Source organism: Gymnogyps californianus, chromosome Z (genome assembly GCF_018139145.2).
Source record: "Gymnogyps californianus isolate 813 chromosome Z, ASM1813914v2, whole genome shotgun sequence".
Classification (NCBI taxonomy): domain Eukaryota; kingdom Metazoa; phylum Chordata; class Aves; order Accipitriformes; family Cathartidae; genus Gymnogyps; species Gymnogyps californianus.
The window spans coordinates 59,609,876-59,628,157 of NC_059500.1; the positions used below are offsets into that span (position 1 = coordinate 59,609,876).

Below are 18,282 nucleotides of genomic sequence, written 5' to 3' on the forward strand. Positions count from 1 at the left end.
CAATCCACTAAAATGTTCTCCCTCCATGCATATGTTCCCCCCCCACTGCCCTTCCTATTTATAAGATGGTAGACTTGGTCTCAGTGAAACATTCACTTTGACCTGCTTTATGTAAAATGGAAGCACAAGTTTTTAGTACAGGATGATGTCTGGATTCAAAGATGCTCTACAAGCCCTAGGTGGATTTTGGGGAGAGGGGAGGGCTGCTCTTTCTTTAAAAAGGTGCTGGCTATCTTTTTGTCTACAAAATTTAAAACTTACCCAATGTAGGATAACTAAGAAGTGACATGCCAAACTTGGCAAAAATGTATTTCAAGTGAGCTGGATGTGAGGCACAAAACTTTATGCATGTCTATCTCTTACGAGTTTGCATTGCATCACCGAATGTGTCAACATATCTCACACCTTAAATTACTGCTTTATGTTTGAAACTGCTTCTTCCTAACTGTTTTAAAATAGTTTAAAAAATCATGGTTCCTCCATGCAACTCCGTTAAAAATTGACCCACCAACTCAGTGATCTTTTTAATACAAGCCAAGATCTGTAACCACAACGGCCTGTGTCTTTCAAGATAATCCTTTTGTGTTTTTTTTCTCAAGTTTATGTACTTCTGATAAGCTACATTTCTAATCAGAAATATAAAGCCTAGATGGTAGTTTTCCCCAGTTGTTTGGGGATAAGCCTGTTTGTGACATCCTCTCTAACAACAGAAAACTCCCCAGTAATTTACTGTGTTAGCTAAGCAAGGTGCAAGGTGGTGTAACTTGGCTTAGCTCAGCGAAAGAAGCTAGTGGGTAATCTGGCAAGAGCACAGAAAGTGGCAGTGCTCTCACATATTAAACAATAATCTGAGAGGTCTGGAAAACAAATTTCACCAGATGTCACATTATATTATTCTCCTGTCAGGGCAAACAAGAGCAGGACTAGTTTCCGTGAGTGAACATAATGATATTTGTTAAATGGTGGGCTGCAACTTCTGTCAGAAAACTTCAGATAAAATACTGCAAAACAAATGGTTTGGGGAGAGTGAGTAGGAGCTGAACTTTAACTAACTTTGGATTCAGTTCTGCGTAGTCTAAAGTTGTTCAGAGGTTTAATGACCTGGATTTTCATCTACTCTGGGCAGGTATCCAGAGCGAGAAATCCACTAATGGCTGTCATAAATCTTAGCGTGAAGTTTTCCGTTCTCCTCAACTTCAAAATAAAAACCTTCACACACCTATCCCTTGGTGTACACCCTAGCAGGAATAGTTTTCTGGGAGACCTTTGATAAAAGGTGTTTTTCATGGCTGATCAAGGTTTCAGCATGTGCAAGTTGCTGCCTTCTCTGAGGCTTCTTACTGCCTTGAAATAAAAATGCTTTAGTTCAGCTGTTTGTTATTTTAGGACTAGTTTTGACTACTCATTTTGGCATTGGGTTTGCCTGTCATTTCTCACCTTATATAGCATCAGAAACTGCTAGTGTCTCATCTAGGATTTTAGGAACTGTCTTTAGTCCTCTAGCAGTGCTTTTAATTAACAGGCTCAGAGGTGTACAGGAGGACCAAACATTAGCAAGAGCTTCCCATTCAGTAAGAGTAGGGCTGTATACTGTGAAACTTAAAGTTCCTCTTCTAGCTCTCTTGCTCTCACTTCTCCTAAAATGTGATTGTGTAAGTGTACTCTCTGTACCTTAAGGTGTTCCGACAGCATGAGAGGTTATTTTTAAGGAATCCCTTACAAAGAATTCAATATAAACCAATTTTAAGACTCAAATTGAAGGGTGGCATGGTTATTTGGGAGAAATGGGCAGCCATGGTAAAAGGATGTAAGACGATTTGTAGATAACCTGAAGTTAGCATTTGTGAATACCATCCCAAATGCTTATTTGGAACCAATGCTTTACTTGAACATGGGTCACTGGACTCAAGTCACAGTATATTTGGTGTTAAATTTAAGTCAATTGGAGAATGTCACTCTTGATTTAATGGACTCTACTTGCTCTAGGTTATCTGACGTATATTTTGTAGTGTTTGTTTTTGTTATGTTTGTCTTGTTTTCTCTAATCCTTGTGTGTTTTGATATAAATCTTCCTTCATTGATTTTACAGAGTATGATGCTTGTAGGAAGAGCATGAAGGAATATCCTATTTTGGTCAACTTACAGGTCAAATTAAGTTGTGAGAAGTACAGAAGGGAGAGCACTAGGTCTGGAAATAATTTGAAGGGGTTCTGGTAAAAGGGTACTTACTTTCCTCTTGCTGTGCTGAAGACCAAATCAAAACTTGTGCAATATATGTATGCTTTGTATATTTCTAGAAGATCATAATGCCCTTGTCTTCCATATGTAAAGAATGTGAAGTCCTCTACCTTAAATTTCATTGTGCTGCGTACACTGTCTCTGTGCTTGTGATAAAATGTGGAGTTTAAGTTAGTATCTGTTTCAAGTACACTTCTTTGAGAAATTACGTTCTGACCTTCTAAATTGTGTACCTCAGTGAGTAGGTCAAGAGAGCAGACAGGTTTTATCTGTACGTAGTCTTTAGGAAATATTTTACTTCAAGTGAATCTATCAGTAGAATTTTAATTTAGCATTGCAGACAGAGCTTGTGCTCAGAAATACCTGCTTGTGTGTTTCTGTAGTTATAACACAAGGAAGAGTTCGCTAATTGATTTGTAACCAGCTATTTATTTGTAGAACAAAAAAAAAAAAAAAGAAAAAAATCAGATTAGAGTTATACTGGGTATACAATGTTTCATACCTGAAATAACTTGGAAGTTCTTTATTTAGAATCAGTTTCGGTGCTTCTCCCCCTCTTCTAAAAAATAATTTTTAAAAAAGTCATTAGTTTGGCTAGTACAGGTTGGAAATATTTCCATTTTTTCTGTGAAAAGCACTGCATTTTGTGTGAAATGCAGAATAATAAAGGGTAAACGTGGCTTAACCTAAACCCTACATGATAATGTAGTTTGTCTTTGCTTTAAATTAAAATTGGTTCAAGTCCACTCAAAGAGGAAACTTGAAATGTCCTGTGATGTAACACATCAACAAATTTGGGGGTTCAAATATATTCCCTGTGTGGTGTTAAAAACTACAGTGCGTCTGATACCTTTTACAGTATGGTATTAATTATTAAAGGCGTGTGTCCTAGGCTCATCCGCTAGTAATTGTATTTGACCTCTCTAGCTCAAATTTGAGGCACTCTGGGTGTGCTGAGGGGTGGAACTTGCTTTTGAATGTACTAAATGCACCTTTTCTTGGGGCCACAAGAAAACTCTCCTTGCGCTTCATCTGTGCTGTCCACCCCAAATTTGCTAGAAGTGGCTTGGGAAGGTCCGCTGGGGCCCCAGCCCCTTCCTCCCTGCCGCTGCCCGGCTGCCCCGGCTTTGCTGTAAAAACACCTCGTCGGCAGCGGCGGGCAGGTGAAGGAGGCGAGCAGCCGGACAGATGGCCGTCGGGTTTTGCCACGTGTCCTGGCACCCGGTTGGTGCTAGGACCCAGGGTAGGACCAGCAGCGACTCGGCGCTGTAACTTCGCTGACTTCTATTTAAAGACTGCCCTGAGTCAGGAGAAGCGAGAGCTGCTGGGGATGACAGTTGCTTCAGGCAACCCTGGGGAGGACAGGGTCGGGGGTAAAAATCACCGGCGAGGGCCTGAGCTGGAAAGGGCATGGAGGGGTACCATGGTGCCGAGTGTGACAGGGTGTCTGAGACCTCGTCCTTCGTAGAGGATGAAGAAGAAGAGGAGGAAGAGGAGGAGGAGGAGGAAGAAGAGGAGGAGGAGGAGGAGGAGGCTGTGGACCCGGAGGAAGCGGAGGAGCTGACTAACAGGTACTGGCTCCCCAGGGACTCGCAGCCTCAGGGGGAGCTGCCAGCTCCATCCCAAAGCACCAGCCCAGGGGGATGCCAGGGCTGGGGTCCGGTGCTGGTTTTAGTGCCTTTCCCCCTTCCTTTCCCCCTTCCCTTCCCCCTTCCCTGCAGATAAAAAGTGTGAGGGGGCTGTTAAGGGGGGGGGGGGGGGGGGGGTTGGATGGGTATGGCTGTAATTAAGTTTTGTGCAGTAAGCGCCTGCCCTGAGTTCCCTGAAAGCTTTTCTATTTAAAGATCCTCTGGCGTGCCAGCTCAAGTGGCATCTCCCTCTGCTCCTCCCTCTCCGGCTGACTCTTTGTCACACATTGATCTTAAATGCTCTGCAGATTTGCTTGTCAGGGAGAAAATGGCCAAAGATTATAATGGTGCATTGAAATCTGTTCCTTTTTACATCCCTTTCTTCCTTTCCACTTGTCCCTCCCTCTTCAGTCTCATCTTCCCCAAAAAAGGAAAAACTTGTTGTACGTGCTCACCACTGCCGGTCACGATTTGTGTGGCTGATTTCTGGAATGGAATGAGGAATATTTTATAATTTTGCGGGGTTTTAATTCTTTTTTTTATTAATAACTTTTGCACAGAAACAGTTTGTTGTCTTAATATCGCGCTCCTACCGTCAGGAAAATAACGAGTGAGACAGTGGCCCGGCGCCCAGCGCATGGCCGTGGTCCTGCGCAGGATGCAGAGGCATCTGCAACCCGATCCACGCGGATGGACTCCTCCAGCCGTGCCAGCTCTCTTGGTTTCAAAAAGAGACCGTGAGGCCTGAGAGTCCCCCAGCACATATCAGGTTGCAAGATTTCTTCCTTGTCTTTAGTAAAGCCTGTCGGGTTTGGGTGAATACTGTAGGAAGAACCAAAGACATCAATGTTGACAGTTTAAGGTATTTCCAGAAATCAGCTTTTTAAGAAATTTGGGTCATACAGTTCCTAAAACCTCAGTGCTGTGGAGCCATCCCACGTTTACAAACCTCGCTGGGTGTATCACAGTTCAAAGCGCTTTCTGACATTGCTGATGGTCACTAGGAGAAAAAAGATGGCAGAAGAGAGGCAGGGGAGCTCTGTGCAGCCTAATGCACTCTGGGTGCTGCAGGAATGAAAACCAAACAGGGAAATGTAGCTCAGGACTGTAGGAAAACCTCTGTGCAGAGGCAATAGAAAGCCAGTTTTCCAAAGAAGTGGGGGGGACACACCCAGTGTGTAACATTGCTTTTTCTTTCGAGGGAGATGTTGACTCTCCAGCCCTGTACTGGCAGAGAGAGGGGTTATGTGCTGGTAAACATTACTTGCACATGGGTGCAACCCTACGAGAAAACCAGCTGAAGTCGGTGGAGTGGAGCTATTCACTGCAAGCAGCTAAAACACAACTGACTGGATATTTTTCAATGGAATCTGCAATTAAATGGCTAATAATAAAACTCAAGTTGTAAAACATAAGTGGGAATGGCTAACTTTTCCCTTAAAGGGAGGGAAATCTATGTAGCCTCGCAGTTATTTAATGCTTGTGCTGGGAGGACGGCTTCTCCATGGGTGCCTGCTAGCAGCTCCCCGCAGCTGGGTCTTGCTTCTGGCTGGCAGCCTCTGCAACGCAAGCCTCAGGCTTAATAATCTCACTGTTTAATTAAATCACAGCAACCATTCCCTTTAGCTCTCAGTTATATTAAGCATTGCAGAGTTTATCTCTGTCCTTAACCATCTTACTAATAAGAGAGGTCAGACTCTACTGGAGAGGTTTTTAACAGCTGTGGTCAGTGGTAACTGAGTGTATTTAAATCCATTTGATTAGTTTAATTAGGTTAAAGGAGATGTAAAATTTTGGGTTTGGCACAGATACGGTAACTGCACCAAGCACTCAGCAATAGCTTAGTAAAGTTAAATAAAACTCTTTAATTGCTTACATTTTGTTGTTGCAAATGTCAGCACGGTTATTGAGCTTAAGGCTGCCTTCTGTGCTGAGTGCCTGGGCAAAGCTCCTGGGAGGTGCTGGCTAAGCAAGAACAGCCGGGCCGAGCCCCTGGGACATGCTTACTCAGGGTGTAAGCTACTTATCTGTTGACAAACAGGTTTTCAAGCCCCTGTTGCAGAACAGATTTTTGTGTGTGTGTGTGCTTTGAAAACGTAGCTTAGAGGAGGTGTAACCAATATGCAAAGTTGGCTGAAGACAGCTTGTCCTGGACCCTGCCATCATTGCTTTATTTTTAACAACCCCAAGCTCTCTGCTGCTTTTGTCTTCCTCCTCTACATGCAGTTGAACAGCACCTGGTCGTGCAACGTTGCACTCAGCAGGAAATTCCCCATTGGCTCCTATTTCTACCTTCCAAGCATGCTAAATATCCTCATACCTATTTTATAAGAGAGTTATGCAGCAAGATGGCTGGCCCAAGGTCAGCAAGTGCCTGTGTGAAAGAAGCAGAAGAGCCCTGGTGTTCCTCCGGGACACCAACCCCTGAGCCCTAACCGACCCACTCCATTTCCACACCAGTCCCTCTGCAGCAGCTTTTGTGTTAGTAACAGTGAGAATTAAGTCTAGCTATAGGAAAATAATTTACTGGTTAACTGGTTTACATACCCACTGGAATATCTGTGTCTCTAACAGCTACGTGATGGGTGAGCTGCTCTGACACAGTTCTGTCTCTCGGACCGTTCCCAGCTGATTTCCTTTTGCAGTGAGAGGGTCTCTGGATGTGTCTGTGTGCAAGGCTTACATAAAAATGGCTCTGCAGCCAATTTATACGTATTTCCCGGTAGCTGGTTTGCCTGGAATTGGTATGGGGCTCATTTTATCTATTCATTTACTGGTGACCTAAGACCAGTAAATCAGGAGAAAGTCCTGGAGTTCTGCAATTATTTTTTAATTTTTTTTTTTTTTTAAATGAAGCAGTCCCTCCACAAGAAGATCAGAGGTGTGGAAGCTTTAGAGCCAAGTCTAGCTTAGAATGATTAGTAAAACGGATGAAAGGGGAACCACAGCGAAGGGGACTGCTTGCCACGTGGAGCATGCTGCAGCATCCAGGAGAGCGAAGGAGTGAAATGAGAGTAAATGGGATGGTGGGTTAAGGTGCGGGAAGGGGAGTGCTGGGGATTTGTCTTCCCAAGAAAAAGTTTGCCATACCCTCCTCAAACCAGAGAAGGATGTGGGGAGAAGGTGTGTGATTTTAGTTTCCTAGATGAGCGAGCACCTGCCTTGGGCCAGGGTGGAAGGGGCTGGCAGAGCCATTTGTCTGCCACTGGCTCCAAGGCATACATGTGGCGAGGGCGAGGGCAGCGGGAAGCGGAGGCTTTCCGTTGCCCCACACGAGCCATTTCGAGCACGGCGGGGCAGAGGCTCAAGCAAAAGGGCACCGGGAGCAGCTGAACGGGGCAAAACATCGAGGTGGGGGCGTTGCAGCGGGGAGCGGTGCAGCTGGTGACCCCCACCACGCATCCCAGCCCCTGCCAGCAGCTGCAACCGGGCACTCCATGCTTTGTTTCTCTTCAGCCTTTTAGATAATATTAACTGAGTCCTTGATAAAGGTCTACATCGCAGTTTGGATCTAAAATAACACTCAGACTTCAAGAAGTTCCCCATTAGGTCTCAACAAAGTGACTAAATCACTGTGTAAAGGAAGTCTCCCACCCAGACCGAAGTGTTTGTTCGATACCTGTGCTCCCTCCACAACCTGTATGGTGGAGAATCCAGAGTGCAGGAGCAAGGCAGACCTCTGGGGCATGGAGATGCTGTGGTTTCTCAAGCAGCATCTGAAGCTGCGACCCGCAACGCCACCAGGCCATGCCATGACCTGATGTCTGGAAAAGAGACCAGCACCACAGCAGGTTGTGTCCCTTCCCAGACATTTGCAAGCATCGGGGATGGAGCAAAATGTGTAAGACGGGCCCAGCTCCTGGCTCCCAGCTACTCTTAATAAAAATCAGCTTTGTAGCAGAGCGAGCAGCCCTCTTACTGCTTTTAGATAATTATTCATTTGAATTTGGACAAATGCATGAGCCACTGTGTTGCCAGAAGGGACATCATTAACACTGAACGAAGTTAGCAGTAGTGAAACCTTGTGCTAAGGTTTGAAACTTGTTGTGAAACAAGTGAAAGGCTGGGTTTAAAGTGGTGACTTTCTGTAGCTCCTAATCCTCTTACCCTGAAGAAGCAGATGGACGAGCTATAGCCCTAGGAAATGCAGAGCAATAGGCAGAGACCTCGCTGAGCATACTGATTGCTGTGGGGGAAAGGGGCAGCGTGGTAAAGGCAGAAACTACGGGAATGTAAAGAACAAAAACACAAACACAGAAAAAAAAAAAAAGTATTTCCTTCAACTAGGAAGGCAAGCTGGCCAATACCAATTTCCACATTCCCTGCACTGTGCCTGCAGGGCTGGAGTAGGAGCCTTCAGGGAATGAGAGATCTTGTCGGTGCAGGCCGCTGCCACAGCTTGACATCTCAGTCATTTTATCTGGGTTGTTTTCAGCTTGCGAGGTGTTATGCAGCAAACAGCAACAAATTTTCATGATACCAGGAGTGACAAGGTCTGATGTGAAGAGGGTGAAGAGAGGCTTTGGAGGATTTTAGAAAGCCGATGGGCTGGCTGTGCTTCTCTGCAGTGGTGGTGGTGTAGCACAGATGGACAGACCTCACTCAGCGTGTCTGAACATGACTGCTCCGGCAGCTGGGGAGGTGAAAACTCTTCCCTGGTATGATACATAAGGGAATGTGCGCCCAGCCTGCCAGGCTGGACTAGAAACCTGAAATCCCAGTGGACACAGCACGGAAATCATAGTGAGAAGCAGAGGGCTGTGAGAAGCAGAAGGAGGCGATAAGAAAAATCTGGTTTTGAGCTGTTACGACAGGAAGCACAAAACCGGTTGTCAGTGTCTTCAAGAATTATAAAAGGTTTGAGTCAATGTCCTAGCAGGGAAATAAAAAGCTGACAGCACATGTGGCAACAGGATAGGGTGTGAAATGTCTACATGGAAAAAAGGCAGCACTGGCTTTTGTCCCTGGATGTCAGTGGCCTCATATCTGCATTTACGGAGCTGAAACATTGCAAACGTCTTTTTGCAATGGCAGACACTTCCTCTGACTAGAGAGGGGTCTTCCAGCTACTACTGTGCAGCATGCAAATTGTATACAAAACTAGGGCAGCATTTGGAAGTATATTGGAAGGAAATACTTGACTTACGTGTCTTTCATTCTGGTCTTAAAAATAAAAAGCACCATCTAATTGCACTGCAGAGGAATACGGACTGTGACCGCAACCTTGGAAATGAGACAATGATGCGAATAATTCAAGCTTTTTGCATAGGCAGGGCCAGGGCAGCCCATTCTTATTCACTGATATCAGCTGAAGTGGGAGTGCTGCTCTGTTCTGCATGGGGTTTTATCTAATAATACCAGGTAGTACAGAAAAATAGGTTTAAAAATATATGAGGGTGATTTAGAAGTTGAAAAATCTAAAAAAAGTTTAGTCATCTGTTATTGTGGACTCAAGTAAGACCTGAAAGCTTCCTTAGTACAATTGCTATTGATTTATTTTATTTTATTTTACTTTGCTATGCCCAAGTCAACCTAATGCCAAGCCGTGAAACTGGCAAAGGAAAAGCTAGCAACAAAGTAGGAATAGATTTATTTGCTTTGCCTCTTCCTCCAGCCTGTAAATTTTACCTTATGGAGCTAGCCTTGCTAGAGAGTACTACACCAAAGCAGATAATCAACTGTACATCCTGGGTTTTGTATCTGTTTGAGGGCTGGTTTGGGGTTTGGTTTTTTTTTGGCTAAGATGCAATTATTTAGTATTGCACTGTGAGACTCGCTTTGAATTGCGGGCTTTAGTCCAAGCTGTCCTGCTAGTCATGGTCTCCAGGCCAGCCCAGTCACCACAACTGGCTTTAAGCTCATCACTGGACTTTGATACCGTGTTGTCCCACCACTGCCTGGTCAGGCTGTTGTCCCACAGGGTGACTTCAGTCTTCAGTTAGCACCGAGGATATCAGAGATGAGATGGTCTGTGCATCAGTCTGCATAAACCGCAGCATGTGCCAGCCCAGGGCAGCCCTTCTTGTTCTGTGCTCTGGAGAGCAAATTCATGGAAAGGTAAGGCCAGCACTGCTAGTATCAGGATTCCCTTCTTGCTTCCGATAGGTACTGAGCAGTTTTGCTGAGTGCCCTTTACAAAAATCTTACGGTTCAGAGAGTTTGCTTGATGGAATGATTATGGCTCTCCTTAGGATTTCCTCTTCTCCTCCTTCAAAGACTGCTGCCTTCTGCCAGGCCCTCAGCGCCCTCCGGAGCGATGCCAACTTCTCCTCAGGGATGTCCCCCCACCTCTGCAGCCTGCAGGCGTCCCTGGCACCTGCGTGGTGCTGAGTCGCAGCCTGTGGCAGTTGGTCAGACGGGTTCTGCTTCTCCAATCTCATGGTCAGGAGACAGATTTCTTGACTCTTGCTGAAGAAGTGCTTTATCCTAGTCACCTGGAAAGTGACCTTTCCCTCTGTTCAGTGGAAGTAGGACGTTGTGTGGCCGTAGGTTTGCATCTTTCCATGGGAGTGGGAGAGGCTTCACCACTTCTTCTCTACTGAAGCCTCTGCCTTTGCCAGCACTCTGCCTTTCTTTCCATCAGCTACTAATATGATTTCCCTAAATGAACTACTGTCTACCCAAGAAATATTGGGCTTGAGTGTTTTGATTACCCTTTCTAGGCTTTTTTTGGAATAACTATCGCAACCCTAAAAATACTGTTAAAAAAAAATTATTATGTCTTTTAATTGCTTTTGCTATTCTTTACACTCTTATTTCTAAGACTGGGTTTTTTTCTAGAGCTTCCCAGAAAATGTTTCTCCAGCCTTTTTTTTTAACTGAGAGAGATTTGATTGCAGCATGTGATACTGTACTGATTTCATATCATAAGGTTTAAAGTTACCTTTATAAAACATTGTTATTTCTTTTGGGGAGGGCTCAGTATATTTTTATTGTTGAATGTATTCTGAATTACTTTGTTAAATATGTACAGTGCTTAAAGGATGAATATGAGAAGACAGTAACAAACTAGAGGATAGATTCTCTACTCCCTTGAGCGTTGTATAATCATTTACACTTGCGCAAAGCAAGTGTGGATGCTATTAAAACACTGACAGTATCTTATAAGTGTTTAATGCAAGGTTTAAATTACACTGTGAGATAACCACGCACTGGAGAATAGCCCCAGAATCAGCTCAATCTCACACTGGCAAAACAAGGTCAGATCAAAGACTGTTTTTCCTGCATTGTCAAGAGCATTTAAACACCTCCCCTTCATTGAACTAACCTTGCAACATGCAGCTTTACAAAAATTTATCTAAAATACATTTGTCAGATGAAATATGACTTTGCTTATGTTTGTGTTTCAAAATTTATGCACATGCAGTATTTTTACAACTTTGAAAAGTATTTTTGCTTTAATGCAAAAATTTAGATTTTACTGCAATAATTTAATGTTGTGTGTTTTTACAGCTTTTTTTTTTCTTTTGTTCTTTTTGGTTTTAGTTTAAAAGATCTTATCCAAAGCGAAGATGTGAAACCCAAGCTGCAGTACATCATGACTAACCCTTCCTTTTCTATGGTAACAGTTCAAAGTGAAGACAGTGGGATAACCTGGGAAACCAGCTCGAGCAGATGTTCTACTCCCTGGGCCTCAGAAACTAGTACAACTTCTGATCTTTACAGTATGGAAAGTTCACCGGTAGGTTCTCCTCCAGGAAAAGTTATCTTTATTATGGATGAAGGTAAGATTGTTCGGAAAAGGAAGCGCAAATCTTCAAATAGGGTGCCGATAGCTACAAGCCTGAAGGGAGGCCAGGGCAATAAAAAACGTGACTCTTCTGGAATGCAGAGGCAAGAACCAAGAACTGTTCTAGGAGACGTGCAGGCCTCCGTGTTGAACATTGAACAGGTGGAAGCACAAGACACAGATGAGGAGATGTTGGATGACAAAGATGATCTGGAGGACATCACAGAAGAGCCAGTAAAACGTGCTCCGATAAGATCAATATTTAGAGAGAGCAGACTGAGAAAAGTAAGTCCGATCCTTGGAGGACCAGTACAAGCTAGAATCCAGCTGTTCAACTCAATTTTTTCAGGGACTGAGCCAGCCCCTGAAACATTGGAGAAAACCAGAATCCAGAGAAGTAGCTCAGTTTCAGGAGATTCTGAACAGTTCCTTGAAACATCAGTAAAAGAAAGATTGCAGAAGTTCAGTTTACTTTCAGAAGCAACACATCCAAAACCTTTCCAGAGAGCAAGAGGTAGAAGTCTTGAAACACTATCGGAGAGAAGAAGGGAGCAAAGACAACAGCCCACAGCACGTGCAAATCAAAGCTATTCTTCACCAACAAAGCCTCTTGAAAAACGACTTACTAATAAAGATGATGTTCCATCTGAAAATATTAAACCCATTAAAATAAAAGATAAACCAAGCAGATTTTCAAGCTTTGGTGCAGAAACAACTCTTCAACATGAAGAAAGAAAAGACTATCTTTTGGAGACTCCAAATCAGGTATCGGGACATTCACTGAAGTCCTGCCCTCCTGAAGAAGCCAGGAAACACGAAAGTTTTTCACCTGCAGCCAAGATATCAATAACAGAGCAAACAACCTCCGTTTCATTAGAGTCTGATGATAAATCAGAGAAACAAGTGCCGCTTCCCTCAGCTGAAAATGCAAACAAGAAACCAGACCAATGCCTGCTGATAGCATCAGATCATCTGGATGAACCAAAGGAGCAGGAAATTCAGCCCAATTCTGCACCACAATCTGTTTCAGCCAATTTTTTAAATGAATTAGATGGAGAAAGTACCCAACCTATTTTGCCTACAGCACCTGTGTCAGAACATCCTGAGAGGGAAGCACAGAAGTCAGCAGTTCAGTCTTACTTACCTAGTGCTCCATCAGCTAAATCCAAATATTCTACTCCATCTGAAACAAGACAGGAGGATATTATTCCTCAGTCATCAGAAACGGCACAATCTGAGTCTGAACACATGCTTTTACCACGTTCTGTAGATGAAACAGAGAAGCAAGAAACTGAGTGTCACTCATCAACAACTGCACTGTCAGAAACTGAGCCTTCAGGTCTATTGTATTCTGCTGAAAAAAAAGGGAGTCAAAAGGCCCCACCACCAGTAACCCAAAATGTTCACTTAGAGAAGCAAACAAAGTCCGACCAAGACTTTTCCTCCTCCCTTCAGGAAACAGAGGAGCAAAGAATTAAACTAAATTCACCTATTCCTGAAAAGATAGATTCTAAATATTTTGGTATTTCATATCCTATTCACACAGAAACAGAAGAAACTCAGAAAACTTCAGCTATAAATAAAGCAGTAGATTTGGATTACCCTGATTTTTCCATTGAAAAAAACAAAAAAGCAGAGAGTGCACAAATGGAGATGGAGCATCCAGATTTCTCATATTCCAGCAAAGAAACTGGGGAATCAGAAAGAACACAGATGGAGACAGAGCATCCGGACTTCTTTTGTTCCAAGGAAGAAAAAGAGGAATCGGAGGGTGCACAGATGGAGATGGAGCATCCAGACTTTTCTTTTTCCAGGGAAAAAATGGAGGAACCAGAAAGTGCACAACTAGAGACAGAACATCCAGATTTCTTATATGCCAGAGAAGAAATGGAGGAATTGGAGAATGCACAACTGGAGACCAAGCATCCAGATTTGTCATATTCCAGGGAAGACACAGAGGAATCAGCGAGTGCAAAAGTGGAGACAGAATATCCAGAATTGCCTTTTTCCATGAAAGAAACAGAGGAATCGGAGAGTGCCCAGCTGGAGACAGAGGATCTAGATTTCTCATATTCCAAGGAAGAAACAGAGGAATTAGAGAGTGCCCAACTGGAAGCAGAGCAGCCAAATTTCTCGTATTCCGTGGAAGAAACAGAAGAATCAGAGAATGCACAGCTGGAGATGGATCATCCAGACTTTTCTTTTTCCAGGGAAGAAATGGAGGAATCGGAAAGTGCACAGCTGGAGACAGAACGTCCAGATTTCTTATACGCCAGGGAAGAAACTGGAGAATCAGAAACTGTACGACTGAAGATGGAGCACCCAGACTTCTCGTATTCCAGAGGAGAAATGGTAGAATCAGAGAGTGCACAGCTGAAGATGGTGCATCCAGACTTTTCTTTTTCCAGGGAAGAAGTGGAGGAATCAGAAAGTGCACAGCTGGAGACACAGCACCCAGGTTACTCATATTCCAGAGAAGAAATGGTGGAATCAGAGTGTGCCCAGCTGGAGATGGGTCATCCAGAATTTTCTTTATCCAGGGAAAAAGTGGAGGAATCAGAAAGTGCACAGCTGGAAATGGAACAACAGGAGTTTTTCTCTTCCAGGGAAGAAACAGAAAAACAAAAATCTGCTCCTTTTGAACTGGAACAGCCAGAGTCTTATTCCCCTGAAGAAGCAGAGCAAGAAGAAACAGCACAGCTTGAGCTGGTACCTTCAGATTTATCATGTTTGATGGAAGAAGCAGAGAAAGAAAACACTGCAGAACTCCAGTTGGTACATCCAGATATATTGGATTCCACCAGAAGAGCTGAGACACAGCAAACTGGGTATCTGGAAACAGCATTTTCAGATTCACCGTATCCCATGAATATAACAAAGCAGCAAGAATTGGCACAAGCAGATTTGGACAATTCTCTTGCATCATATTGTGGTGACAAAGGAGAACAGCCACAGCCTGTACAGCAGGATTCACAACCTGGAGCTAAGCTGTATTCCCGTGCCAAGGGAGTGCAAGCAGAAACTACTCAACTGCAGTCAGAGCATCCAGCTTTGTCATATTCTACTGGAAAAGAACAGCAACATAAAACCTCACAGCTGAGGGCAGAACAGCCAGAGACATCATATTCCACTGTGAAAACAGAACAACAGGAAATACTGCAACTAAAGTTGGAACAAGCAGATTCACCATATTCCCAGTGTGAAACAGCACAAGAAGCTGTACAAAGAGACTTAGAAGGTCCAGAGCTATCATGTTTCTTTAGTGAAGCAGAGCAACACGAAAATGTACAAGTAGCTTCAGAAAATAGGGATTTCTCATTTACCACTGGAGAAGTAACGCAAGAAGGAGTGGAGTCAGGATCTTTGGGTTCCTCGCATTCGATTGACAGAGCAAAGCCCTGGGAAATGGCACAAATGGAGCAGGAGCAGTCACTTCCCTCCTGTTCCACTGCTGGTAGTCACGAACAGGAAACACCACCACTGGATGTGGCCCAGCCAGATATATCATATTCCTTTGGCAGAATGGAACAACAAGATATAGTACAAAGAGAGCTGGAACAGCAGGAAACAGCCCAACAAAAAGCTATGGAAATGGAGTATTCAGATTTGTCAGAAACCCGGGGGAAAGAAGAGCCACAGGTCATAGACCAAATTAATTTGGCACAGCAAGAAATAGCTCAACCAGAGTTAGTGCATCCATCTTTGCCATATTCTTTCAGTGAACAAATGCAAGAAGAAATGCAAACAGAGCCAGCATATCCAGAACAGACATTTTATGTAAGTACAGAAATGCAGGAGGAAATGACACAACACAAATCAGAGCAACCATTTCTTTCATGTTTTACTGGCAAAACAGAGCAACAAGAAATAGTACATCTAGAGCTGGAGCAAACATTTTTGCCATCTTCCAGTGGAAAAGAAGCTCCACTGGAAATGGAAATGAGTTCAGAATATCCAGATTTGTCATATTTCTTTCATGAAGCTGAACAACCAAAAAAGCTGAAACACCCAACCTTACCATTGCATTTGAAGCAACTAGAAACTGCACCGCTGGTGATGGAATACCCAGATTTTTCATGCAACAGTGGGGAACCAAAACCAGGCAACATCATAGAGCAGGAGTCAGGACATCCAGAGCTCTCATACTCCCTGGGAGAAACACAACGACAATCAGAACATTTGGATTCACCAGGAACCCTGGCTGAAGCAGCACAAGATGGAAGTATGGAAGTGGAATCTAAATGCCCAAATTTGTCATGTTCTGATGGCCAAAGAAACCAGCAAGAAATTTCACAATTGGGATCAAAATATCCAGATTTATCATCTTCCTTTGGTAAAGCCAAAGAACAAGCAACTCAAGAGTTTGAGTCTAAACATCAAGAATTGCCTAAAGTGGCCAGAAAAAGAGCTTCTCCAGCAACTGCACAAATAGACTCAAAACATCCAGATTTGACGTGTTCCCCTGGCAGAGAAAATAAGCCAGAAATTGCAACATGGGAAATGAAACATCCTGATTTGTCACATTCCACTGATGAGACAAACCAACAAGAAGTAGTACTGTTGGATCAGAAACACAGAAAAATTTCTGTTGGCAGAGAAAAGCAACAGCAAACCACAAAACAGCAGTTAGAGCAAGAAAAGTTACCACATTCTCCTGGTAAAACAGAGAAATTAAAACATGCCCAGGAGGACTTGGAACAACCAGATTTATCATTTTCCATTGACAAGCCGGATGATGAAATGGCCCCACCAGAGGCAGAGCACACTGATGTGATATATCTTCTGGACAACACAGAGGTGCGACGAAGAGTACAACAAGAAACAAAGCAAACTTACCCCTTTGGAAAAGCAGAACAGAAAACGGTTCAGCCAGAAGTGGAAATTCCACATTTGGCCCATTCTGTGGGTACGGCAGAAGAAGAAGAAGAAAAAATGGCAGAACCAGGGCAGGGACATCCTGACTTGCCTTACTCTGTTTTCAAAGCAGGAGGACTGCAAACTACACAGCTGAAACCCGAACACCCTGGTCGAGCACGTTCCTGCGACAAAGTGCAGGAAACGACCCAGCTGGGGTTGGAACAGCCAGATGTGTTGTATGTTCATGACAAAACAGAGCAACTCCCACCTGCCCAGCTGGAGCTGGGCCACACAGAGTTGGCATCCCCTGCCAACAAAGTGGGGCACACAGCCCACACAGCCTTGGGACGCCCTAATGAGGGACAGTCTGTCAGCAGAGCAGAGCATCCACAAGCTGCAAAAGAGAAACTAGGAGCTCCGGATGCATCATCTCATAGTGGAAAAGCAGAGCAAAGAGAAATGGCAAAACCAGAGCCAAAGCATCCTGATTTATCATATTCCATTGATAAAACACAAACACAAGAAACTACACAACTGGTGTTAGGAAAACCAGATCTATCATCTTGGCCTGGCAAAACAGAGCGAGCACAAACTGCTCAAGAGGAGCAGCCAGGCTTCTTGCATTCTTTCAAAAAAGCTGCACAAGGCGAGAAAGCACAGCCAGAATTGGGACATTCACAGTTATCTTATTCTGTTAGTGAAGCAGAACAAGAAACTGCACATGCGAAATCAAACCGTTCAGATTTATCTGCTGGCAGATTAGAACACCGTGAAATCATACAACCAGAGGCAGAAATAATGGATTTGTCACGTTCAATTAGTGAAACACAGCAACCTCAAATTGCTGAAGTGGATTTGGAGTATCCAGATTTATTGCATTCCACTGGCACAGTACAGCAACAAGAAAAGATTCAAGCAGAGCAGGAACAGCCAGGTGATTTTTTGTCATCTCTCAGCAAAGAAGAGCAATGGGAAGGTGCAGGAACGCAGGCAGAACACCCTGAGCTGCAGTGTTCTATGGGGAAAACAGGAGGACTGCAAAATTCCCAAGCAAAATCAGAATATGGAGACTTGTCATTCTCTGTTGGCACAGCAGAACCTCATGAAACACCACAGCCAGAGCTGAAAGAACATGATTTTTTGCATTCTTTTGTCAAAACAAGGCCATCGTGGGCTGCCCCACTGGAGTCTGAACATCCAGATGTCTCGGATGCCATGGGCAAAGTACCGCACTCTGATGTGTCCACTTCTGTTAGTGAAGAAAAACAAAGTGCACAACTGGAGATCAAACAGGAGAGGGGGAGCTATACATTACACCCAGAGGAAACAGTACGACTGAAATTGGAACAGCCAATGTTTTCAAGTTCTTGTGGCACAGCAGAGCAACCAAATAGGGCCCCAATGGAAGAGGAATTCCAGAACTTCTTGTATTCCTCTGGCAAAAAAGAGCAACAAGAAATGGCAAAACAAGAGTTGGAGCATTCAGGTTTATCATATTACACTGATAAAACACAGCAACAAGAAACCACACAACTTGGGTTAGAACAACCAGATTTATCATCTTGCCCTGAAAAGACAGAGCAACCACAAACTCTTCAAGTGGAAGCAGAGCATCAGGACTTGCTGCATTTCACTGGCAAAACAGAACGGCAAGGAACAGCACAACCAGAGGTTGAGCATCCAGATTTGGCATATTCCAGTGACAAAATAGAGCAGGCACCAGCTACACAACGGAAATCAGAGCAATCTGTAACACCCCATCCCATTGGAAAAACAGCACAACAGGGAATGGCACATCCAGAGCGGGAACTTCCCAGTTTATCATATTCC

The 18,282-nt window shown here is 43.9% G+C and overlaps 1 protein-coding gene across 1 annotated transcript in view; it reads left to right on the top strand.

Moving 5' to 3' along the window:
* Positions 1-3,648: 3,648 nt before the first annotated feature.
* Positions 3,649-18,282, top strand: part of LOC127027441 (cardiomyopathy-associated protein 5-like) — a 47,531-nt gene continuing 32,897 nt past the window's right edge. Inside the window, exons 1-2 of the mRNA XM_050913171.1 lie at positions 3,649-3,809; positions 11,352-18,268. Of these exons, the coding sequence (XP_050769128.1) occupies positions 3,649-3,809; positions 11,352-18,268 (7,078 nt within the window). The remainder of the gene's footprint in view (positions 3,810-11,351; positions 18,269-18,282) is intronic.